Here is a 24,470-nt window from a genome sequence, read left to right on the forward strand (position 1 = left end):
ATCCGGGACTAAAGGCTATATTATCAACTCCACAAAATAAAACTGAATCTTTATTACTGCATAAACGTGGAATTCCAAGCTTTTTCTCCTTTGTTCTTGATCATCTGTTTGCTTAAACTGCTGAAGATTCCAGCATTTTCCTTTTGTTAAGCTTTCCAAACACTCTGACCAACTGTGTATTCAAACCATTGATATGTTAACTAACCTTGGCTTTACCTCGTGGATGCACCCACAGGCTGTTAACACCTGATTATCACTTCGCACCTGATCAGATGTCATATTGTCTGACAGAGGCATTTACTAGTCTCGTGCGCGCCTGTGCCCGCCACTGTTTACAAACAAGTGGCATGCAGATGGAGGGGTCATTCACCTGCAGACTGGGGCCTGCAGGCCGTTACAGCGCGGGGCTACAAAGCTGCAGCAAACCAAATGAGGTCTGCCCGTGTGTGATGGCCGCCAGATGTTTGTACTGATTACAGAGCGTAACGATAATCATTTAAAAATATATCTAACCTCATATTACAAAGTAACAAGATGCTGCAAAGGAAGCGTTGCGCAAAACCAGGCGTGGATTCTGTAGTGGAGGAGGAAGAGAAACGGCGCATGGTGGCTTTGCGCTGATAGCTCTCGCAGACCGTGCCGAGCTAAATCCTGCACACTCCCTCAATATAAGCGTTAGATTCTCGCCCTGGATCCTCGATTAATCGATTACATCGACGCACACTCGCAGATTATAGATCATCCGTAGAGGGGGTGATTGCTGCGACTGATTGCACGTGTAGACCCATCGATCCGCTCCTTTGCTCGTTTTTCGTCCCCCCGCAGCTTGCAGCTCTCCACCCAGCCATATGGGCCCCTCAACCGACCTTGAATCTGTCCTCGGATTAAATCTCGCGTGTGATTGGTCGGAGACGCGGAACCGCACCAGCTTCCCTGCTCGTGATTGGCTGTTAGCGCTGTCAGTAAAGCCATATCCTCCCCTTGCTCGGTTTGGTAGCTAGCCTTTCTCTCGGCGGTGGGTCGGAGCCGCTGTCCCTGGCCTCGCATGTTCCCCTTTAGATTCCTGTTTTGAATTTGATGCCCCTCTTGTAGTTTTGCTTTATTTACACGCGCCTCTGAAGGACCACAGTCGGGCGTCCGTACTCCGGTGCTTTAGTTGTCCCCCGGTATTTTTGGCGTTTAGAGACTTTAACCCGAACATGGCTGTGGTGAGCGGATCGTCTGGGCCGGTTGCCCGGCTCGAGGGCCGTGAATTCGAATACATGATGAAAAAGCGCTCTGTGACCATCGGCCGGAACTCGTCGCAGGGCTCCGTGGACGTGAGCATGGGCCACTCCAGCTTCATCTCGCGGAGGCATCTGGAGATATTCACCGACGACGGCACCGGAGATTTTTACCTGAAATGTCTGGGTAAAAACGGGGTGTTTGTAGACGGAGTGTTCCTCAGACGGGGCGCCCCTCCTCTGCAGCTACCACGAATGTAAGTTACCCCTCTCGGTGAACATGTGGGCTCCCATCTCCAGCAGCCAGGCGGCTAAAGTTAACAACATTGGGTTTATGTAGGCTAGCAGTGGAGTCGACAGCACCACGTGTTTTAGCATGTTAGCAAGAACCCCGCATCCTGTTCCCAATGCGATTTTTCTTTGTTGACATTCTTGTTAGCAGCAGTGTTATTTAGCCGCCTGCCTAACTGCCACATTTCAGCCACAGTTAGCTAGTTAACCTAGTTAGCTAAAAATAATCAACTTAACTCGTAGCTACGGGGACGCTGTTGTTGACATTGAATGGCAGTGTGTTTTTTTTTCTCTCTTTCTGTCACGTGGACACCCTTAAGCGAGAAATGCATTCTCGTGATACTGTAAACATCCGTCATTTCGGCCATGTCAACATGTTAGTTAGCGGTTAGCTGTAGCCTCCCTCCCTGTACTTTTGAATGGAGCTTCTGTTCGACCCCTAAACGTAAACAAACCTGGCGTCCCCGCCCTGTCTGCTCACAGCAGCTCAACCTGCAGGACCTTTGACCTCTATCCGCACGTATCGAGGTCATGACAGCTGTGGGTGCCATCCAACTGTTAAACACGAAATTCACGTCTTTTCTGACATACGTTGATGTCCTGAGAGGCTGGTTTCCGAGTTGCAGGTTGTAGCCTGCTCTTCTCGCCATTGTTTAACTGTTAGGCTTGATGACGTTGTTTTCTTGTGAAATGCTCTATCTGCCAGACCGAGGACAGGTCTGATTGGTACTTCAGTTCGGTTTCTTTATTCGAGTAAATCCCTGTATGAATGTAGCCCATGTTGTTTATACAGACACAGTTACAGGTAATATTTTTTTAAGGCATGAATATTTTGGGTACTGATTTGGCATTTTCAGAACTAGTACGAATTATTAGTAATTATGGAAACTGATAACTGGTATAAAGAACCAATACACATTTCCAGTTTAACCACCATAAAAAAAAAACTTGATATAAAAATAATATAGCAAGCTTAAAAATAATATTGCCTACAGTCTACTAATATAGAAATGGTAGGATAGGCTAGCCTCTTAATCATAGGTGTAGCTTAGCCTTCACCAAATGTTACTGCAGGAAAGTTCATTATTCTGGATTTTAGTGTAATGGGGAAGCTGTTCACCAATAAAAGGGGCATGGTTGTGGAGCTGCATGGTCACATTGTGATGTTTATTGCAACTTCATTGATAACCGCTACCTTACCTTTGAGCACAGCTCTGCGGAATGTGCTACACTGGGCTCCGGGCTTTTTACCCGTGACATGTACTCATTCTGGCAGATTTGTAGGAGCTACACTGCTGACCAGCCCAGAGCGGGGACAACGGTGTTTTGTTTTTTTTTTTCCCCTTTCTTTTTTTTTTTTAAATGCCAAATATTGAAATATATATGCCAAAAACCAGCCCTGGCCAGGAAATAGCCAGACCAGTAAATCAACGTTTTAAGTGCTCAGTTATGGTTTAAAAAAAAAAAAAAAAAGTCATTTATTGTTTCATTTAATTGGCCAGTTCCCAAAATGTGGTAGTTTTAACGATTATTCCTTCATTTGTACCAAATCGGTTTTCATAATGGTGTCAATCTCTATTTTGTCATGTGATTATTTACTTTATTTACATTTTTTTTCTCCTTATGAATGAAATCTAAAATATATATGGATTTTAGAAATGAAGTATTTGAAGACATCGCCACGAAACGTTTCTGATCTGTGAAGAGACCCAACAATTAAAATAAGCAACACTGAATTACTATCAGAAACTCACCTTCAACATAAATATTTGTTGCTGGACTCCCTTTTTAAAATTTCTATACAAATAATATATGTAAATCTCTGAAACTATTTGGTAAACTTTGAAAACTATATGTAGAGTATTAATTTTAAAATTTGCAAGTTTGTGAAATGTCTTAAAAATTTGTTGTTTTTACTGTATTGTATTCAACTCAGATTTTTCCAAACCTTATCTGTGCTGAATACCATCCATATTTAAAAAAAACAAACAATAAAATTACAACCAAAACTAAAACAGTTTTAAACAATAAAAACTAGACTGAATTGAGTAAACCCAGTCTGGAAAGTAACTGAAACTAAAGTGAATTTAAAACAAATTGTCAAAATGAAATGATCAGAAAATACAAGACTAAAGAACTTTTAGTGTGATTTTATTTTGGGTGTAATTTCAGCCTTGTAAGCAGAAGAGGGGGAAAAAACGATACACATTTTTCCTTGAACAGAAAGTAAACAGTCAGCCATTTGCGTGTGATTCAGTTTAAAAAAACAAACAAAAAAAACCTCTGGTTTCCATTTTGCCAAAGCGGTTATCTGGGATTTAAGCGTGCCAGAAAGTGTTTACAGTTTGTTCACTGCAGTGCCCGGCAATGTCGACAAACCTGCGAACTTCTGCCAGCTCTGGTCAGACTTTGCACACTGCTCTCAGCTATTGTGCAATATCTCAATATGAAACCACTTTTTACACAACACACAGACTTGTTTTGACTTGAAGCAATTTCCAAATTGTCCTTTTGCAGAAAAATCTTTTCTGCAGGCATGTGTTTGAAAACTGAATACATTTCTGCACTGTTCTTTTTCCACATCATACAAGGATCGGTGCATTCCCATATGTAAAAAGACTACAAGGAACAAGGAAGGAACAGCAGGGGTGGCAAATTCTCATATTGATCAGGCCAACTGTGAGCTTATAATCGCGGTTAATACGACTTCCATGAATGGAACACCACCCAGCTGGTGCTCACATGTTTTAAAAGTAACCTTCATGTCACAGAAGACCCTTAAAAGAGCCTCGCTGCCCATGATAAGACGGGTGTAGCTGAGGAAGCAGATTGACAGCATGAGAGAACTCGTAGAGCCGCGGCTCAGGGGACAGGTCGGTTGTATTCCAGGGATTCCTTTTTGGTGATGTAAATGGAGCGAACAAAAAGCAACAGCCTTCCCTTTCCCATCCTCCCTCCCCCTTCTCTGTCCTCTCCCACACCCCAAAATTCACTCCAAGTTGGTGCTCTTCCTGTCTTCTTTTGTTTACATTCTCTTGTGCAGGCTGGGTGGGGGTGAACATCAAGCGAAAGTTTTCAGCGAAACCAGCTTTGTTTGTTGCCGTCCTCACAGCTTAGCAGCGTAGCAACTGTGCATTTGGAGTTGAAGCCTCATTATTCACACAGGGGAAAATGAGAAATAAAAAGGCTTCTGTGATTGCATGTTAGGAGGGGGATGTTGGGGATGTTGGATACTGTAAACAGTTTTCCCCTCTCTGAGCCTCATTCAGACTGTGAAAATGGAAATTGGAGTAGCCGAGGTGATTAGCACTTGTTACTTTATGTATCTTGCAAACAATGTCATTTTGTTACCTCTGAAATTAGACCACCTCTGATCATTTCAAACAAGACAGAAATGTTTGATATTTTTTCTAATCTGTTAATTTAGTCATGAGCAGAAATGGCAGAATGATTCTGCTTGGATGTTAACATTTTCGTTCATTACCTAAAATTCTTAAAAACATATTTAAAACTTACCTGCGTGGTCTTTAAAGTTATGTCACTTTTGTGTCTGTGACTGGCAGCAGTTTGTCTGGTAAATGATGTGACGATGTGTTAAATCCCCTCAGCATAGTGTTTGTGGTCTGCATTCATCCTTTTTTGAAACTGTAATTTTACTTGTGGATCAAGAGTGACGTAGCCCCTGTCATACAATCCTTACATACCTTGTACAGGGTCTGGGTTCATTCAGCCGCCATACAAGCGTTCCTGCACAGCACTTCAGAATCTTCACTGCACGTCGCTGAAAGCTGATGATAAATGCATCTGCCGAATGCTAATTGGTTGACATGTGGGCAGAAAGGGGAAGGGAATGGGAGAACTGCAGGGGGGGAAGTTTCCGAGATCAAAAAATACAGAATGAAAAGCACAGACGGTGGCTGCAGTCAACATTTGAAAATCAGCTCTTTTTTCATACAGTAACTTCGCTCTTCTCCACGGCTGGCTGATGGACCAACAACAGCACAAGTACGAGAGGCCCACCGACTGGTTGTTCCACATACTTTGCTCACTGCCTCCATCTCTGCAGGTAGACGGCCCATCCCCCGATTGCTAACGGAAAGTGAGCGCGGTAACCCTGCTGAACTTAAATTCCTTGTAAGCCAACTTTCATCAGATTGGTTACCCTTAGCAAGCAAAAATTTGAACAGCAGGTGGGTGGGGGTTCGAGTCTGGCAGCTAGAGCTGTCATCATATTAGCGATGGCCCTCTCACTAACATCATACAGAGCTAAAAGTAGGACAAAAATTAATCTTTGGCTCCCACGAATTACTTGTAAACACATTGACATTGGTGGCAATTTCTGTCAGTAGCCACAATTGGGCAGTGTCTATGTATGACAGGAAAAAAACCCCATTAATGGTTCCATTAATGTATTAAGGCATTATATCGCCATGGAGACCTGTTATTATGTGGTCAATGTAAGTGCTGTGGAACTAGAGCTGGGCGATAAAACGATAACGATATGTATTGCGAAATAACTTTTTCTCGATAGAAAAATTAAACTATTGCGATAGGCCTCATCTCTCTTGTCCTCTTTAAAAAAAAAAAAAGAACAGCCAATCCAAATTAAGTAGCGCAGAGCCGAACCAATCACAGCCGCAGCGTCACGTCACATGACTTGTTACGTACAGCACAAGCGCCAAGGCGCACATGTGTATTTGTTTTTGCAGCCGGGCCGCCCAGGTAATGAAGGAAATGAGTTTGCCGACTAGAGAGAAATCAACCGAGAGTGTGAGCGAAGGTTACCGAAGAAAAAAACAGATGATGGTTCCAATGCTGGAGAGATTGTCAAACGGAAGGGCCACAGAAGTTCCGTAGTGTGAAGGTATTTCGGCTATTTCAAGTCTGACAAAAAACAGAGTAGCGCGCACTGTAAATTGTGCCGAAAGCAAGTCTGGATATACAATAAAGCGGTGCATGCTCAGTCTCTGACTGAAAGCGCTGATTCGTCATTCGGCTTTTGTCAGACTAAAGTAACTGTTAAAACTGTTTGAAAAGCTAAGCTATACAACAAGGAGAGATTGATGCTACGTCCACACGTACCCGGGTATTTTTGAAAACGCAGATTTTTCTATGCGTTTGCACCTTTCGTCCACACGTAAACGGCGTTTTCAGTCACTGAAAACGGAGATTTCTAAAAACGCCTGCCAGGGTGGATATTTTCGAAAACTCCGTTTTTGCATTTACGTGTGGACAAGAAAAACGGAGAAAACGCAGCGTCAAAGGTGTGCGCCTTTTTTGACGTCACACTGTGCGCCACGTTATTGTTTCGGTGAAATGAATTTCTACAATACTGTTACTGTTAATTGTCCTCTCTGCAGTGTTTAAATGCTTACATATACACACATAGTTACTGTCCCTCCACACATACGACTCGGTTCTGTTTCTATGCCCCATCTTTGTTTACTATTTCCTACCGAGGCTTCTAGACTTCTGATTGGCCAACATTTCTACACGGTTAGGAATATATCGCCACCTGTTGCTTTGGCATGTTCCTAGCAGCGTTTTCCTTCATTTCTGCGTTTACGTGTGGACGGGATTATTTTTTAAAACGAAAACGGAAAATCTCCGTTTTCAAAAATACCCGTGTACGTGTGGACGTAGCCTGAGAATTTCCTTTTAGTTCTCAGTTTATTTGATATTGACAAAAGTTAGTAAATTTTGTCTGTTCTTCTGTAAAACGACCTAAGATTTATTTTTAGAATTAAAATTTTGTTTCTAAGTGGAATTGACAATTTAGTCTGTTTTGTTTGTTCTGTTTTGAAACTTAAACGCTTTAGCGGCTGCCTTTTGTGTAGTTTACAATATTTGCCTTTATCTGAAACTGAAGTCTCATGTTCCTTAAGTACATCTACCCTGTTGAACTTATTATGGGAAATAAATATTTTAATTAAAACAAGCTGCTAATTATTTCACATTTTACTTGTGAGCAACGGCACATTTAAATCTTACAAATATAGTTATTTGGCTTATATCGTGATATATATCGTTATCGCCTGAAATGAAAAAAACATATCGTGATATGAAAAAATCTTATATCGCCCAGCTCTATGTGGAACTATGTCAAATTTCAGAGTCCGGCTGGATTTAGACTTCTGCGGGGAAATCTGTCCCAACTTGCGTCGTTAACAAGTCCTCGTAACCTTACGTCACAACTATCGGGTTAAGTTTAGGATTACAGTGTAGGGTTCAAAGGAGTTTCTGGTTCCGACTTAAGATTCCCGCTGAAGCATGTTTTATGCGATTGACAAACTGTCCCGACACCGATGCTAGGTACACTAGCTGCATGTTGCTAGTTTTTCACCGCTACACTTTGGAAGTTGTGTACCGCGATTATTAACAACAAACGATTGGTTGCTTGGTTAGAGGCTTCAAGACGTCCTTAACATGTTTGCTTAACTTACCTCACCCCCAACTGGTCGCGGGAGGTGACTACCCCTCCCTGAGTCTCGCCGTGCCAGATGATTCTCCTGTTAAAAGGGAGTTTTTTCCTTCCCACTGTCGCTTGCTCATAGGGAGTCATTTGATTGTTGGGGCTTTCTGTGTTATTGTAGGGTCTTTAACTTACAATATAACCCACTGAGGTGATGTTGTTGGAATTTTGTGCTATAAATATCATCAAATTGAACTGAACTTGAATTATTCAAACAGTACCTTAAAAATACTCCCACTGTAAAGTAAGAAAGTATACATCTGTTAAATTATCGAAATGGTTTCCTTCTATACTACTGCTACTTTCTGACTGTTGATTAACCAGCTGATTAATGGCCTACCTGTGCAGTATAGAAAGCAGAATAAGTATCATATATATTTCAAAATGCAGCAGTGTTCATTGACAGCAGGATGGTGTGCAGCGAAGACAAAGGAACCAAATTATTTTTAAGATTTTATGATTTACTGATATATTTAGATTTCATTGTTCCTACCCTGTCAGTTGCTACTCGCTGAAAGTGTCTGATGTTTATTTAAGGATCTTCTATATCTTTAACAGATCTGCAGGGAAGGCACAACCCTTCCTGGAAAGGGTACATGAATAATCAAAGCGTCCCCCCTCACCTCACCAGCCAGGCTCCAAAAAGTGTTTCAGCCTCCTCCTGTTAGCAACAAAGCTAATTTGAGATGTAGGTGTCGAGGATAGAGTTCTCTCAGCAGATGCCAGCTCAGTGAGGGCCTGGCAGAAAAAAACCTGCTGTGCCTGGCAGTCCTCAGCTAAGTGAAAACCAATGTGTGCCTGCACAGTCTCCAGGGTGTCAGGCAGCCATTTAGAAGAGTTCTTTCTAATCAGACTGTGACTGTTGCAGACCTCCCTCGACTCTTTCCCTTCATCTCCTCTCGTGTACGGCAGCCGTGAAGCTGCTGTCAAATCCAGAATCGTTTCATTAAAAACATCCACTTGAAATCTTGCTTAGTTTCTGTTGGCGTATCCCTCAGATACTCAAGTCTTTTTTTTCCTTTTTTTTTTGTTGGTGGATGAATTATTTTTTTGCTCTTTTTGTTGCACGAACTTGAGCGTCAGTCATAACTTCACTTTCATAGATTGGATTAATAGTAACTGCGAGGTTTTATATTTGTCTTTCTTTGCCTTGCTTAGGTGGTCTCGCCTCTTTTTTGCTGCATTGTTTTCAGTCAGAACGCAGCTTAATGGTGTATTTATTTCCTGACCGAGTGTTGGACTGCTTCCCATCCAGTGTGTTCTTAGTCTTACTTCCCTTATTTTCCAATTTCTGTGTCAGTGAAATTGTCTTTTCTTCTTCTTGATCCTCCATAGTTGCTACAAATCACAAATGAAAAATTTGCACTGCAGGTGCTAGGCAACAGCCAGCCGGCTGGTGAAACTGAAGTAATCCTGGGCCTCGGTGAGGCCTGGCAGTTCATCCACCGACTGAAACGGCTTGTTTTAGCTCCTCTCTTTTTAATCACTCGCTTGTGATTAGCTGCCCCTCGAAAACAAAAGATTTGAACCGTGGGTGAGTGGGGCTTCTGTGCTCACAAACAGAGCTGTCTGACAGGGAGCCATTTTTGTCTCATTGGGATTTCTTGTACATATGTTGAGACTTGACCAGTTGGTGCATCTGGTCGCCTGAGTTCAGAACCAACTTTTAAGCATCAGCGACAGAATTGAGCCACACACTGGTTTTCCATGGCTGGGACCTTACCTATAGAGATTTCACTCATGTATCAATGACGTGCCTATTAGGTGACTGGTGAGGCTGTTGGCCATGGATGTAAGTTAATGTATGGTTTAAATGTGACTTGTAATCTTAAGCACTGAATATATGTGAATATAATACAGTTTTTGCATTAATCAGGCGGGTGTGTATTAAAAGTCTGAACATCGGTTGTTTGGGATGGGCTGAAATGAATTGGACAAAATTTAATGCGTTATTATAAAAAATGGGATCTACTGCAGGTGCCAATCCTGAACTGGATAAAGACTGAATGAACCAACAGCAAGAGAGCCTAACTCTGATACCACAGTTTTTATATTAAATCTTTTGTTAGACACTAAACAGTTTCCCAAAACGCCTGATTACTCCTCAGATGGTGTTCAGCAGGATAGGGATGGATGAAAAGATTGTATTGATGCCATGTCTTTATCAGTTCTGGATAACTGGTGTAATTGTTTGTATTTTCATTTTGCCTCTTAGTTTTTTATGAGTAGATTTAAAAAAACAAACAAAACTGTAACTGAGGTGTGTAAAAGCCCCGCTGCCACACTCAAAGGAATTGGCAGCATTTGATTCCCATGGATTGGACCATCAGTGAATGCAACATTGTTATTATATACATATTTGTGTAATAATGAAAAGAGCAGCGATAACCTAGTATACTAAGAGAAAAACGGAACATGTAGTAGATCTAACCTAGAATCGAAGAGACCACAGTCTATTGAACACTTCCTCATTTGACGATGCACCAACAACAATTTTTGCATTTCCTGCAGCGGGTTGGAAGGCAATCTGGGAAAATAAATGAAGGCTGCAAGGAAGCTGGATAAAACAGACGAGTGAATTAAGTCCCACACTGTTTGCATATTACATGTGGTTGGTGTGGCGGTCTTAAATAACTTCCTGAGCTATAACTGCTGGGGATTTTAATTAATAATTACCCGTCCAATATTTAGTTTTATTTTATGAAGCAGGCTTTCGTGTGTGCTGTGCAAACTGTATTTTTCATGATAGTCACTGTATGACTGTATAAGGCGTGTCCTCAGATTTCTCGGAGGATCTCAGCCCCTTACACCCAGAACTGTTTTTTCCCCCAGACAGTTTGAGGGTCAATGACATGCTCATTCCTTTCCTGTTCCAGCAGCACTCTATAATATTTCAGTGTCTCTTGTTCTTCATATGCAGTTTTGTATAAGTTGTGTAACTGTTTATGTAAACCAACACTCGGTATTTCTGTTTATCCTGTAGTTTAAAATAAAAAATCTGAAAATGAGCAAACAACTGTGAGATCCACAGCTGTTGGCATTTATTTAGATCTCATATATCAGCCAGTCTAAAATTCACAACCTCTGGACCACATCTGTCTGAATCTTTGAACTCGGATGTTCAGTCCTGCTGCTGCAGGTATACAATCACACACTCAGCTGTGCAGTCTGCCTGTACAAACCTTTGTGAAAGATGGGGTCACGCTAAAGAGTTCGCTGAATTTGAGTGTGCTACTGCAATAGGATGCTGCTGTTGTAACAAGTCTGTTAAATTTCCTCACTCTTTAAATTTTTTCACTTTGCAACAATAAAACTCAGAGCTGATCGTGGAATGTCTGAGGACCAACGCAACTCAAGCAGCACTCTGACTCAATAACTGTGGAGCTCCAATCCTCCGCCGGCATCGGCACAAAAACTGTGTGCTGGGAGCTTCATGGCGTGGGTTTCCATGGCCGAGCACGTGTAGTTTTGTCCATATAATTAAATTCTAGTGACAAATTCTCTGGAAAAGGATTCCTTTCTCTCTGGATTTAACTCACCGAGTTTCAATGATCAGGGCTTGAAATGTGGAAACATTTGCATGTTCTTACCTCAGCTTCTGTTTAGTAATTATCCTCCAGCCAAAGCATTGCTTTAATATCTCTTACCTCCGTGGCATTATTAGATTGCTATAACTGTGTGTGGCGAATTTGCAAGAATGAATTCAATTTTGCATTTTACCTCCAGACCCACATTTAAAAAAATAAAAAGTCGATGTGGGGGTTGTTAAAGTATCCAATAAGTTTACCGCCTTTTCTGTTGACTTATATGGTCAGATGCTACTTTTAATACTTGTAAATACGGAGAAGATATTTTGTGTGATTGTATTGTGTCGACACTTAAAGCATGTTATATATTTAGTTCCAGTGAGGCCACCACTCCCTTCCTCACCTCACCACATCAGTGTTGTCAAGCCACCACGTTCTCCTTTAAAGCGAGGCAGAGAAGCCGTTCCACTGTCTAGAGCAGGGGTTTCAAACGTAAGGCCTGGGGGCCAAAATCGGCCCACTGGACAGCTTTGGAAGATTTGAAGGAGAGCACAAATGTTGGGCCTTTTAACTGTACAGCAGCCCCTGTGGCTGTTCCTGCTACATCAAAGTCATTGAGCAACAGATGAATGATTAAATGACAGAAAATTTCTTCCTTTTTCCCCACTTAGTACGATTCCTTAAATTGTAAGAAATGCCAGATTGCTTTCATTTGCTACAGCAACATTTCTCAATCATGTTTAAAAAAAAAAGTTGAGTATATTGAAGACTTACAGTTTTAATTGTGCTGCTTCTGTTGTGATCTCTCTGCGATTAAATGTGCAGTTAAAACTTCTGTTCATTGACAGACAGACGCTCGCGTGCTTTATGTGGCCTACAGTGTAAAATGGGTTTGAGCGCTGGATAATACCTCATAAACCTCTAAACCAAGAATGTCAGAGGTTCAGTTCACCTTTGAATTACAGTTTTCATTGACAGCTGCTGAGTTTTTAAAATTCTGTGGGTTCCCTGTTTTGCAGGTGCACGTTCAGGTTCCCCAGCACAAACATCAAGATCGCATTTACGGCCCTGTCCAGCGGGAAGAAAGTGAAGCGAGAGGCGCCCGAGTCCCCCGTGAAGCCAGTGCAGCCCCAGATCTCCCCGCTGACCATCAACATTCCAGAAAACATTGCTCACCTAATGAGCCCTCTGCCATCGCCTACTGGCACCATTAGGTATTCATTACTGGAAATGATGTATTCAGCAGTAGATGTGGGATTGAAGACTGAAAGCTTTTTTTTTTTAATGGCTTAAATATGCAAATTCTAATCTGCCTCACAGGTGAAGGCTGGGTATTTAACCAGAGTGCATATTGCATAGAGATTTATGCATAAGAGAGGCGTGTTAATAAGAGAACCCTGAATTTAAATGTGGGAGAATTCAGAAAAAAATGTGTTTTTAAAATATGCCATTACAAAGTGCTTCACAGCTTTAAAGATGTCTACACATCCCAACACACAAACACACACATCCAGCCATGTTGGCTGCTGGTATCCAGTCTCCTCCTGTCAGAGCTCATTGCTGGAGATGAGGTTGGGAGCAGAAAACTTTTTATTCTTAATGTTTGTTGGAAAAAAATGGATGTTTTTTAAGAGTGAAATTTAGTTCACTATTCTGATAAATGCCAGTGGACTGTGAAAAGCCAAAAAACAGATGACTGAAGTTCTGGGCTAAATGGCGATGTTAAAAACAGCACTTTGGCCTGCAGACGCCACAGAAACAAAGAGCGTCTTCATTATCACTGAACTTTCAGCTTTCTCGTCACACTGTCTTTGAACGCCTCAATAAGTGACCTCTTTCTTGCTGAAACGACACTATGAGTGGACCTAACACAGGCAACGATGGAAAAGAGTTCAAACTGGGACAAACTCTCTTGTGCGTAAACAAACTTGTATATATGTTTGTATGTACTAGAATTCCTTTAATAAGCAAAAATCAATATTCAATCAGTTTAACTTAAGATTACATTAGTGCCTGATCCTGGATCAGTGCACAGGGATATAGAACGCTCTCCCACGCTGCCTTAGTTTACCTTAAGGTGTCAGCTGACCTCGACATGTTCACTGTATATTGATCAGCTTAGGCTTAGTCCTCCAGCCACAGGGCTCAGAGAGGAAAGCGGATCCATCTCTCACACTCCTCTCAGCCAGATGGCTGCTTTCTTCTGACATTTACGCCTTGTGTAAAATGTAAATATTAGAGTGTTCTGCTGTTAAGAAACAAACATTTAGACCAACGCTCGAGGCAGCAGCTGCTGTATATGCAGAGGTAGTGCATTTTTGTTTGGTGCACCCGCATCTCCAGAACCAGACATGAAATATGCAAATCATCCTTTACGTTACGCCTGTTCGTCCCCTGGTTTTTCGCACTGTTCACCAGATAATTTTACTTGATTAAGGTTTTAAAGCTGCGCTGCTTTAGGCCTGATTGTGGTGATTGCAGTGTTCCCATACGATCTGGGTGGTAGGGCGATTTGCATAGATGTCGTCGGAAAGCGTGTCACTGCAGCAAAGACTGCGGATGAGCCGAGCCACCAAATGTAGTGACACCATTTCTGAAAAATACCAGGCACTTGTGTTGAGGTTTAATCCAAACATAATGTTGGCTGTTTATGCTTCAGCATAAAATCTCCTGGCAGCTGACTGTCCTCGTTTGTTTTGTTCCTGCAGTGCTGCTAATTCCTGCCCCTCCAGCCCTCGGGGTGCGGGCTCCTCAGGCTACAGGATGGGTGGTCGCATGGTCAGCTCTGCAGAGCTGCAGCTCATAAACGACAACTCCCAGCCTGAGAACGACAAAGAAGCCTCCGGAGGGGACAGTCCCAAGGTGAGAATTCCCACCTTATTCCCACCTCACTTATTTCACTTTCCTGCATCACATTTCACTTTGGACTATGTAACTCATTCCTTGCTGCCTTGCTTAGATATCTTTTATGGATAACATCCAATAAGTCATGATTATGGTTCTTGAAATGTAAAATCATAATCCTTTAACTGAAAATGCAAATTATTATTGATTTTCACCGACTCGTGTTTGTGTAATTGTGGTGATTTATAGTGAAACGGCTTAAAACAACCTTTTTATTAACCTGATGTCATCTGAATGCCTCCTGGTTCGGCCCTGAATTAGTATGCGCGTCTGAGTGTATAACCTGCGATGCACAGTTCGTGCCGGCCTGCAGGCTCTCTGTGGATGCTCCCACGGGATGAGCCGTTAGACTTGAAGCCAACAACCAACTGTTGCATGCCTCTGAAAGCAGATGGTGAGAGTGATAAAGGCAGCTGCTGTAAGCCATTAACAGTCCTTCCACAGGTTCACCTATTAACACCTTAAGAGTTTAACTTCTGACCAAAGATTCTCTTTTAGTCATCTCAGCTGCGCTAAGTGGTGACGAACTGTGAGCTTTTAATTTACAGCTTTTAAAGCCGCTGCTGTAAGAGAAGGGACTTCATAGCAAACATGAATGTAAAGGTGGAAATTAAGATGAAGACCCTGTGACCGTCAGATTAATCAGATTTAAGCATTCGTCTCCTCCTCCTTTTCTTCTCCTTGTCCTCCTCCTTCTCCCTCTCCTCGTCCTCCTTGTCCATCTCAGGTTTTTGTCAAACATTACCAGCAGCTGAGGTTAGTTTGCAGCCTGCAGCTGTTTCGAGTCTAGTTTCTTGCATACTTTCAGCATCAGGAGCTGAAATCTATCACGACGCTCGTTCTGTCTGGCGCTGTGGGAAAAGTGACCCGTGTCTGAATGACAGTCACTTCAGGAGAGGCCAGGAGTGTTATGTATTCATGTCTGTTGAAAGCTTGCTTCATGTGCACTGCGCAGGTAATTTGCTCTGGTGTCTAAATCGGCGTTCCTTGTCTCTGCCCCCCAGGACGACTCCAAACCTCCGTACTCCTATGCACAGCTGATAGTCCAGGCCATAACGCTGGCTCCGGACAAGCAGCTCACACTAAATGGAATTTACAATCACATCACAAAGAACTATCCCTACTACAGGACAGCAGATAAGGGCTGGCAGGTGCGTTTCTTTGCCTCAGTGTAGATAACTCAGAGACGGTCACACACGTGACCTCAGTCATCAATAAGTAACTCGAGACTGTTCTCTGTTGCAGAACTCGATCCGTCACAATCTGTCTCTGAACCGTTATTTTATCAAAGTGGCACGGTCGCAGGAGGAGCCCGGCAAAGGTTCATTCTGGAGGATAGACCCGTCCTCAGAGGCCAAGCTCATCGAGCAGGCCTTCAGGAAACGAAGGCCCCGGGGCGTCCCCTGCTTCAGGACCCCACATGGACCCCTCTCTTCCAGGTTTGGCTGCGTCCTCCCGTGACAAATTTAATGGTACGTTTTAGCGGACACGGTGTGATTTTTCTCATCCCAGCAACTCCTTCTGACTCTCAGGAGTGCCCCAGCATCTCCCAATCACTCAGGGGTGCTCTCTGCGCACTCCAGCGGTGTCCAGACCCCTGACAGCCTTTCCCGAGAGGGCTCCCCAGTTCCCCTGGAGCTGGAGACTTCCTCTGCTCCCACACCAGTGTCCACCACAGCAGTCCAGCCCAAACTGGCAGTGATCAAGGAAGCACGCTTTGCACAAAACACACCAGGTGCGAGACGACACTTTGCGCCACACATACTGACTGCGCGACTCTTTTCTGTTTCTTGTTCAATGTGTTAAAACTTCTGTGCACCTCAATTTTTGCTGTGCCAGGCTCGCCTGTTAACAACCAGCCGGTACTCATAGCAGTCCAGCGTCAGTTACCTCAAACCATCAAGCCAGTGACTTACACCATGGCCTCCCCAGTGAGCACCAGCACCTCCCAGCCCGCTGTCCAGACTGTCCACGTCCTGCAGCAGATCCCCGCAGGGTCGCTCAGCCCTGCCGCTGTCATCGCCCAGCCAGCCACCATCATCAAGAGCGAGACGCAGGAGAATGGAGAGCACATGGAGGTCAAAGGTGAGCCAGCAGCTAGGGCATCAAATGCTTTCATTCACTGGTCTTATTTACTCTGGTACTAATACAAGGAGTGTTTTGGCTTTGAGTAAAATGTTTGGCTTCTAACCATATTACACAGTATTACCTTAATCCAAGAATTGGGGATGGTTTCTGAAGAGATATTTTCCTCCTAACCATGTAAAATAAAGATTTCCTTCATCAGTATTGATAACTGTTGTTCATTTATTATTAATTTAAAGAAGATTTTGGCAAAATATTGACCTATAATGAAAAGATGAGCAGCAAAGGAGGTGCCAGACTTCAAGCAAGACAGGGGTGGCATTTTCAAAATGTGTGCTATTTCTACTAGCATGTGCTTGTAGCTTGTAGCATTCATACATCAGGGACACCCCACTGTCATGTGCTCTGTGGAAGAGCTACGATGCCGAGGGTCATCGTGATTAGCCACATTGAATCTTTTTAACTAATTAATAGGCTGGATCATTTAGTGGCTTTGCTCTTAAACTTTGTTTCTGAGTTGTGGAAGAATAAAACTTGGTTCTGGCTCTGGGAAAAAAACATGATTAAAAATATGATGGACTAATATAAGCGACCAATATTTAGACGGCGCATAAAGTTGTGTTTAATTTGAGACCCTTTAATCTGCAGGGTTATCTCATTATCAACAGCTAAAGGGGGGCGGCTCTGATTTCATGTTGATCCAGTTCCAGGAGTTTCTAACACTTTCATTTTTAGCTCATCCAGTCAAAGGATTGATGAGCTCATGTCATGGCAAGATGTCCATCTGTCCATCCATTCATCCACGGGAATCACTGCTCCTCTTACAGTATTGGTCAGATTTTTATTAAAACTTGCACACAGTTATAATCTAACCTGGGACTTCATCTAATGGGCCATGTTTGTTCATCTTGGCTAGTTGTGCAATACAGTCAGTCAATGAAAGAGAACCTAAAGTAAAGGAAGCGTTACAATAACCTGCGATGGAAGGAGGTAAAGTTGTGTCTACACAGACTTGTACTGTACAACAAAATGAGTAATCATAATAAAATGACAGGAAATTAAAGGGGTTTGTAGCAGAACCAAGTTAAAAAGACTAACTCGTTACCCCAGGAAGACATTTGACGACCCCTGCTGTACCCTTAATAACAAGTTTTGATACCTCAGTAGTTTCCGGGTTTTTCCATGAGTAGCTGCAGAGGCAGAGACCATCATCACTGACCTCTGATGCAAACACACGCGTGTTGTTCTGTAAGCATGTCTGATATGTGACAGAAACTCAACTTCAAGGGTTACTCTAGTCTCAGCATCTCAACCGGAAGCTTGGAAATTCTACAAACTTGTATTTATTTTCTGTGACAATATTTCTTGAACCAGACTTTAGGTCTTCCAAAGTTTCTTGGTTAAAAGCAGCAGCTTTTTAACCAGTCATTCAGCTGCTGCTGCCATTCGTGGTTGCAGCATATTTGAATGCATCAACTTTCTAATCGGATCAAGTGATCCGATTAGAAAGTTTCTCAAAAATTTGACAGTCTAATCTGAAATACTGCCTTTTTTTAAGCTTTGACATGTGTTTGAACTCACATGATCAAACGTGTCGTGTTGATAAAGGTTAAAGAAGCGTTACAGGTTGAGGGGAAGCCCCGGGATTTGGCACAGCTTCATGAAAGTCACCTCGGTGTTGTACTGAAAACATTTCGCTGTTTGCTGTACCCCAAACACGGGGCGCCTCAGCAGATCTGATCACTTACACTCGGTGTTTGTTTGGTGTCACTACACTGACTGAGCCCTGCTGATACCTCATTCTAACACTTGTGAGGAGTTTCCACCACTAAAGCCGGTGTTTGTGTTTGTGTTCCTCGTCCTCAGTCAAAGTAGAGACGGTTCCTACCATCACCTCTATAGGTCCCTCCAGTCGGATCATCCAGAGCTCCCAAGCAGCCACCCCCCTGCAGACTGTTACCATAGTGCAGCAGGCCCCCATGGGTCAACACCAGCTGCCTGTTAAGGCCATCACACAGAATGGCACCCACAGCATCACCACTGCCATCCAGGGACCCTCCAGCTCAGGTGAGACACATCAAGGCTTATTTAGGGCACAAGTCGAGATGTTTTAGATGCTTAGATGGAACTGAGACATTATTGCTTTTACTTCTGGTGGTGTATGGGGTATGAAGCTTGGAAACAAGCATGCTCTCTTATTGCCAAAATAGTCACTGGACATTTAAGCAACTATTCTTTTACTTTTGGATTTTGACATCTGGATGTTAGAGGACATTAAAAAACAAACTTGCCCTTCATTTTAGTGAAGCTAAACCTGAAACCTGTTAAATCATCTTTATAAACATGGCCACAGCATCAAGAGGGAGAGATCCCTAGTGAGGCCTCCAATCAGAATAAGGCTCGCTTTAGGGGAGTGGGAAGTGGGCTGGGTTTCACAAAGGCTAATAAATGAGAACTATTTTGAACAAACCACACAAATTGAAGTTAAACACGAGATCCAGCAGCAGTGTCGCCACAGAGAATTTTTCTGCCTCCTCTGGATCTGAAAAAGTTTTTGGTGTGCTCACTTGTGGCAGCTGATCCAAACCACACTCCCCACAGGCCTTCTGCTTCTAGATGTTATTAAACCGCAGCTAAACAGCTCCAACAGTGAAGTGTTTCCTCTTTTAACCCTCGTCTTCCTGCTTGTTTCCCCCACACAGCTTCAGCTGTGGCGAGCCCCCTCCACTTGCTGGCGGCCCACGCCTCGGCCTCGGCCTCCCTCCCCACCAAGCGGCTGAACGGGGACCAGCCGGCCGAGCAGCCGGAAGCCAAGCGCAGCAAGTCGGAAGAAGAGCCTGCCCCGGCCTCGGCCGGCGCACCAGATTCAGACTCGTCGGCAGCTAACGACCAAGGCAGCCAACCCAACTAGTTCGTTTCCACACGCAGCGCGCCACCCCCACCACCACTCGCTCCCCCTCCTAATCCACAGTTTCTCTCTCTCTCTCGTCCTCGTTGTTAGTTTTGTTTCTCCTCCTCCTACCACAGCCGCCCGAGGTGCCAAACGGAGAAGATTCTGTTCCTTTTCATTTTGGGTAATCTTGTTTTACACCATCAAAGATTAACTAAAAAAAAGTGTCCGCCCCTTTAAAGACTGGAATGTGGGTTGAGAAGAAAATATAGGAACGGGACAAAGGTGAACTTGTAGGTGTCCCACCCCCCCTGAGCCCCTGAAACTGGAGAGTGACTGAAGCGAGACCACAGGAAGCCTTAACAACAATTAACACTTAAGAGCTGACCTTTGACCTCAAGTGATCCCACTAGGAGAGGCCCTGACTCTGCTCAGGCTGGATGCTGCCTTTCTGCCGCATCTACCTCAGAGCGGATCGGAGACTCCGGCAGCCGACAGAGAACATCTCTCCCCACTGACCCGTCGGGAAGCGTGACGTGACCAACCAAGCGGCGAGCGCGATGAGCATTCAGTGGTTAGATTTAAAAAAAAAAAATAATAATAATTTAAATTAGACTTTCAGAAAGGGATCAACTCGGAGCCAATATTCCTGAAACTCTGGCAGCTAGCCTCTCACGATACTGACCTTCCTTAATCGCAGCTGTACGTAGATATGCAGTATTTTGTTGTTCAAAATGTGGAGCGTAGGGTCTTTTTTTTTTTTTTTTTTTTTTTTTTTAAACTGTGTTTTCACTTACCTAGAAGAGAAATAATTTAATTAAAGGAAGCGTACAAAACGGTGAGGTCGGTGACATTTCGGTAACCAAGATAGAAATCTCACTTTTGGTTTTGTTCTTTTTTTCTGTTCAGTGAAACAGTGTAACTTTTTTTTTCATAAACTTTATTTCCCTCGTTCTGACATATCCGTATGAAATTGCTTCGTTACGCCTACATATTTTAATACGTGCACAGATAACCGATATAAGCATATGAAATCTCCTTGTGTAGTTCCAGATGTTGACCTTGCATGTGTCCAACAACAGATGTTGTTAAATGTAAATTGAAGAGGAAAAAAAAAAGACTGCTTTGTCCTAACCTGACCTGCACTTAATTGAATGTTCGTGTTTTATTTTCCCTTTTGTTTCTTTTTGTTTTTTGTTTTCTTTGTTTCCCCTCACACCTTCTGCCTCCTCTTCCTCCTCCTGGTCCCTCCCGGCTGTGTTGACGTTGTGGTGCTGGCAAACCCCGCCCAACCGCCCCTTTTGCTTGATTAACTTTTGCTCTGTTCTGGCGACCCAGCGATTCTCTTTCTATTTTTTATTTTATTTTTTTTTTTTGTTTTCTGATTGTACACGTTCCAACCAACAGTAAAAGGAAACAAAAATGTTTGTTCTGCTTCAGTGGAGAAATGCTTTGTTTTTTTGTTTTGTTTTTTTGTTTTTTTTTGTTTTTTTTAATAAATTAATTTAAAGTCCTTTTTTCCCCTTATCTTTTGCTTCCGTGGTGCATCCATATGGTGTGTGTGTTTTCCCCTTTCGGTAAATGGCGTGGTTGTAGTTCCACTCTTCCACCAGGGGGCAGCATTGGAACATCTTTAAATATGTCAGCTGGTGAGAAAAGCATGTTTATCATGTTCTCTAACATATTAGTGCTCAGTTGTTGACCTCATAAGTCTTGAGCCACCCCTCCTTTTTTGTTGTTTTTTGTTAAGGAAATGAGGAAATGGGTTCCAACATGCATTGAAAAACAATATAAGACAAAAACCAAGTTGTACATTTGACCAAATTAGTTCTTCACAGCCTGAACTCTTTCAGACAGCTTTCTTGTAATTTAAGTACTCATAAGGAATAGCTCTCCAGGCTTCCCTGACATTCAGGCTCTTTGGATGTCGGCTGCCTCTTGTTCCGTTCTAAGGATGATCCCACACTGCTTCAGCAATGGAGGTCCAGGCTCTGGAAGCCAATCAATGACTGATGGTGTTCTACTATGCTTTCTTTTTTTTTCTTTTATCTTTTGTCTATCCAAGTATACTTTCACTGCATTTTCAGTGGGTTTGGGGTCATTGCTAGGCTCGATTTTTAAGCCTAAAAATGTTGATGAAAGTCTGACAGATCTTCTGGGTTCATAATTCCATCAGTTTTGACAAATCTCCAACACCACCGACTGAAATATAGTCCCAAACCATGACAGAGTCTCCAACGTGTTTTACACACAGCTGTCAGGAGAGGTACAACAAACACTGACTTTTGCACTTCTCCTGACTTCATAATCTCTCTAGAGTCTAGACCTATCATTTCTTCTTCAGTCCTCCACTTGTCCCATTTCCTCAGTTTTCTTTTCTATCTTTAAGGACGTGCTACACACAGATGTCAGAGTATGCTGGTTTTCTGCGGACTTTAGAAATCACCTTGTTGGTGAAAATACTAGTTTTACGCCTATCAAACCCAAAAAGTTTGGTAGGGTTATGTTGACTTTTGATACAATCCCTTAGTCACTGAATGATTCGTAAATTACTGTTAAGTGGCTTAACAGGAGAAGAACTGAAAATGATCAGGTACAAGGACTGGACTGAAAATGAGTGAAAAGTAGCCAAAGAAAGTCTTTGAAAGACCTTCAGAAAGCCTGAAGAACTATTACTGAGGACCACTGAAAACTAAAAATTAGACGTTAGATTTCATTAGAAAACTGTTCCTTGGAAGCAGAATCTACAGAAATGAAAAAAATCCATCAGGAAACGTTGGTTCAGGTTACTTTATTTGTATTTGGGGGTATTTGGTTTACAGTATGTGTCTGAGCCATCCTCACATGCATATTTTCCAAAGGAACAAACAGATAAGGTTAGTATAACAGTGGAAAACCAAATTATGCACACAACATGGTGTTAGAAAAGCTTTTACGTCACCAGAGCTCTCTTAGAAAGTGGTCTTCTGCACTCTAGGACTGAAATCCTCTGGAAGGAAACTGACACTTGTGCCAAAAAGAAAGTGTTCAGGTAACCGCGACCCTGCTAACTGCTGTTTTTGCCTCGTGTACAGAGATGCTGGGTCAGGCTGTGGCACACCACTCAAACCCTGATAAGAAACAAACCCCAAAAAGCTGAAAGCACCGTGACACTGACATTCTGAAATGCGCTGTATTACAGAGAGCTAATAATATGAAGTCAGTCAGAAATTCATATGCTTCACATGTTTTGGCATGCAAGGAAACTTTAAAAAGTATTTGATAAGGTTAAAGTTATCTGGACAGCGGTATCCTTAAAGTGCTTCAGTCATTAAAGACCAAGATGGTTCTTTCAGCAAACACATGACAACAGTGGAGAAGAAGAACGTCCTTTTAACAACAGGAAGAAATCCCTGAACAGAACTGTTCTCAGGGAAAGACTGAAGGGACAACTCCAACCAGGATTTAAAATCTGGGACTCTTCATTGTTTGGTCTTAGAACTGAGGGAAGCTTCTCGGTTGAAACGTCTTCAAGAAACTTAAAGAAGTCCAGTTGCTTTTCTTTCCAAGCTCCTTAAAATACTAAAAACAAGATAAAAGTTACTGGCATGCACTTGGGACAAGGAGAATAACTAAAGAATGGTTTGGTGTAACCTGAACTCTAAGCTTTAATCATGAAGGAAAGTTGGAGATGAACCAGGAAGTCCAAAGAAAAGTATTTTTGTTATAGGATGGTGGATGGTGTAGCCTTTTCCAAGATATAGGAGCCCAGATGGTAAAAAGATCAACAAAATGACAGGGGGGGGGGATTAAATCATGTTGCACAACCAAACCAAAATCTTGTGACAATATTTTGTCCAAGTTTCTGTTGCCAAGGATGAAATTTTATAACATAATTTAGTGCAGCTGAGTCAACCTTTGGGTTAGTTTGCTTCCAAACGATATTAAAAACTAGGCACTCATTACACCTGAAGTACAATACGTGACGTTTCCAAGAACAAAGACCACATTTGATCCGTCGCAGACATACTGTACGTGTTTTAGGTGAAACCAAATCACCGACCGAGGAATAAAAATTTCTGATTCATTAGACTAAGATACAGCAGAGCTTATAAAACATCTGCTTGCTGATGGTTTGTTTCTGTGTCGATGTTGTTCTGACGCCCAGGCAGCGGTGAAACAATTATCCTGTCTGCACCCTGCAGAGTTCCCACATTCCTCCTTTGTGATGAGGAGCTAAATAAAGCCGCTTTGTCGAAGGTGTTTCCTCACTTGGGCTGCCTTGTACTGTCTAGTGTAGACAATGCTGTGCAAAAACACGTTATATCCTCCTCCACGGTGCCCTTAACTAAACCTTTCTTTATTAGAGAGAAATTGGTTTTCTAGCAAGACACTGATGCAAATATTTGACCACCGTCACTCTGGGATTACATCAAAATAAAGATGGGCTTCTGAACAGGATCTATGCACTTTTAAAGACACAAAAACACTGAACAAAGTTGAAGGCTTGAGGCTGGTTCCTAAAGCAAATCAATCCCCACAATGTGGTTTTGCTGTCATGTGACTGATAACAATGTAAGATTGAACAAATAATCAATTTTAGAGGTTTGACAATCAAAGTGACGATGTAGGGTCTGGTGAATGAAACCCTACAGACAGACGTAGAGACCAGTCGGTGACAGCACTATCAGCCCTACTGGCTGGCATTTGGTTCCTCGAGGTTCCTGCCTGTCATTCGCAAACAGAGTCAAACACCAAAAGCATCCATACGATTGCTTTGGTAGCAGATTGCCAGATTCAGCAGATTCAGCATCCACTTGGCAACTAGTTGGAGAAAACAGTTGGTGGTTGTATCATGTCAGATATGGCAGACAGCTCTCGAGCAATAGGTGCATAACATCATATGAGAAGTTTTCAGCACATTATCCGCTCATGTTATGAATTTTCAATAGCAGATTTGTTCAGGTGAGGTTAATTCCAGCTAGATGGCTGAATTCATTGCTTTTAAAGTTATTGGTAGAAAAATCCCGTCTGAATGGAAATGCTAGTTGGGTGTTTCATCAGCTAATATAAGCATACTAGCTTATGGGTAAAACTAC

At 42.7% G+C, this 24,470-nt stretch overlaps 1 protein-coding gene across 1 annotated transcript; it reads left to right on the top strand.

The window, feature by feature from the left end:
* Nucleotides 1-773: 773 nt before the first annotated feature.
* Nucleotides 774-20,906, top strand: foxk2b (forkhead box K2b). The gene is made up of 9 exons (XM_005469061.4): nucleotides 774-1,480; nucleotides 12,533-12,727; nucleotides 14,222-14,375; nucleotides 15,422-15,568; nucleotides 15,663-15,856; nucleotides 15,950-16,152; nucleotides 16,257-16,502; nucleotides 18,369-18,569; nucleotides 19,205-20,906. Exons 1-9 carry the CDS (start codon nucleotides 1,200-1,202, stop codon nucleotides 19,411-19,413), a joined length of 1,830 nt encoding a protein of 609 aa, XP_005469118.1. The 5' UTR covers nucleotides 774-1,199; the 3' UTR covers nucleotides 19,414-20,906.
* The last annotated feature ends 3,564 nt before the right edge of the window (nucleotides 20,907-24,470 follow it).

The sequence above is a fragment of the Oreochromis niloticus genome, linkage group LG4, assembly GCF_001858045.2.
Source record: "Oreochromis niloticus isolate F11D_XX linkage group LG4, O_niloticus_UMD_NMBU, whole genome shotgun sequence".
In the NCBI taxonomy this organism is placed as follows: domain Eukaryota; kingdom Metazoa; phylum Chordata; class Actinopteri; order Cichliformes; family Cichlidae; genus Oreochromis; species Oreochromis niloticus.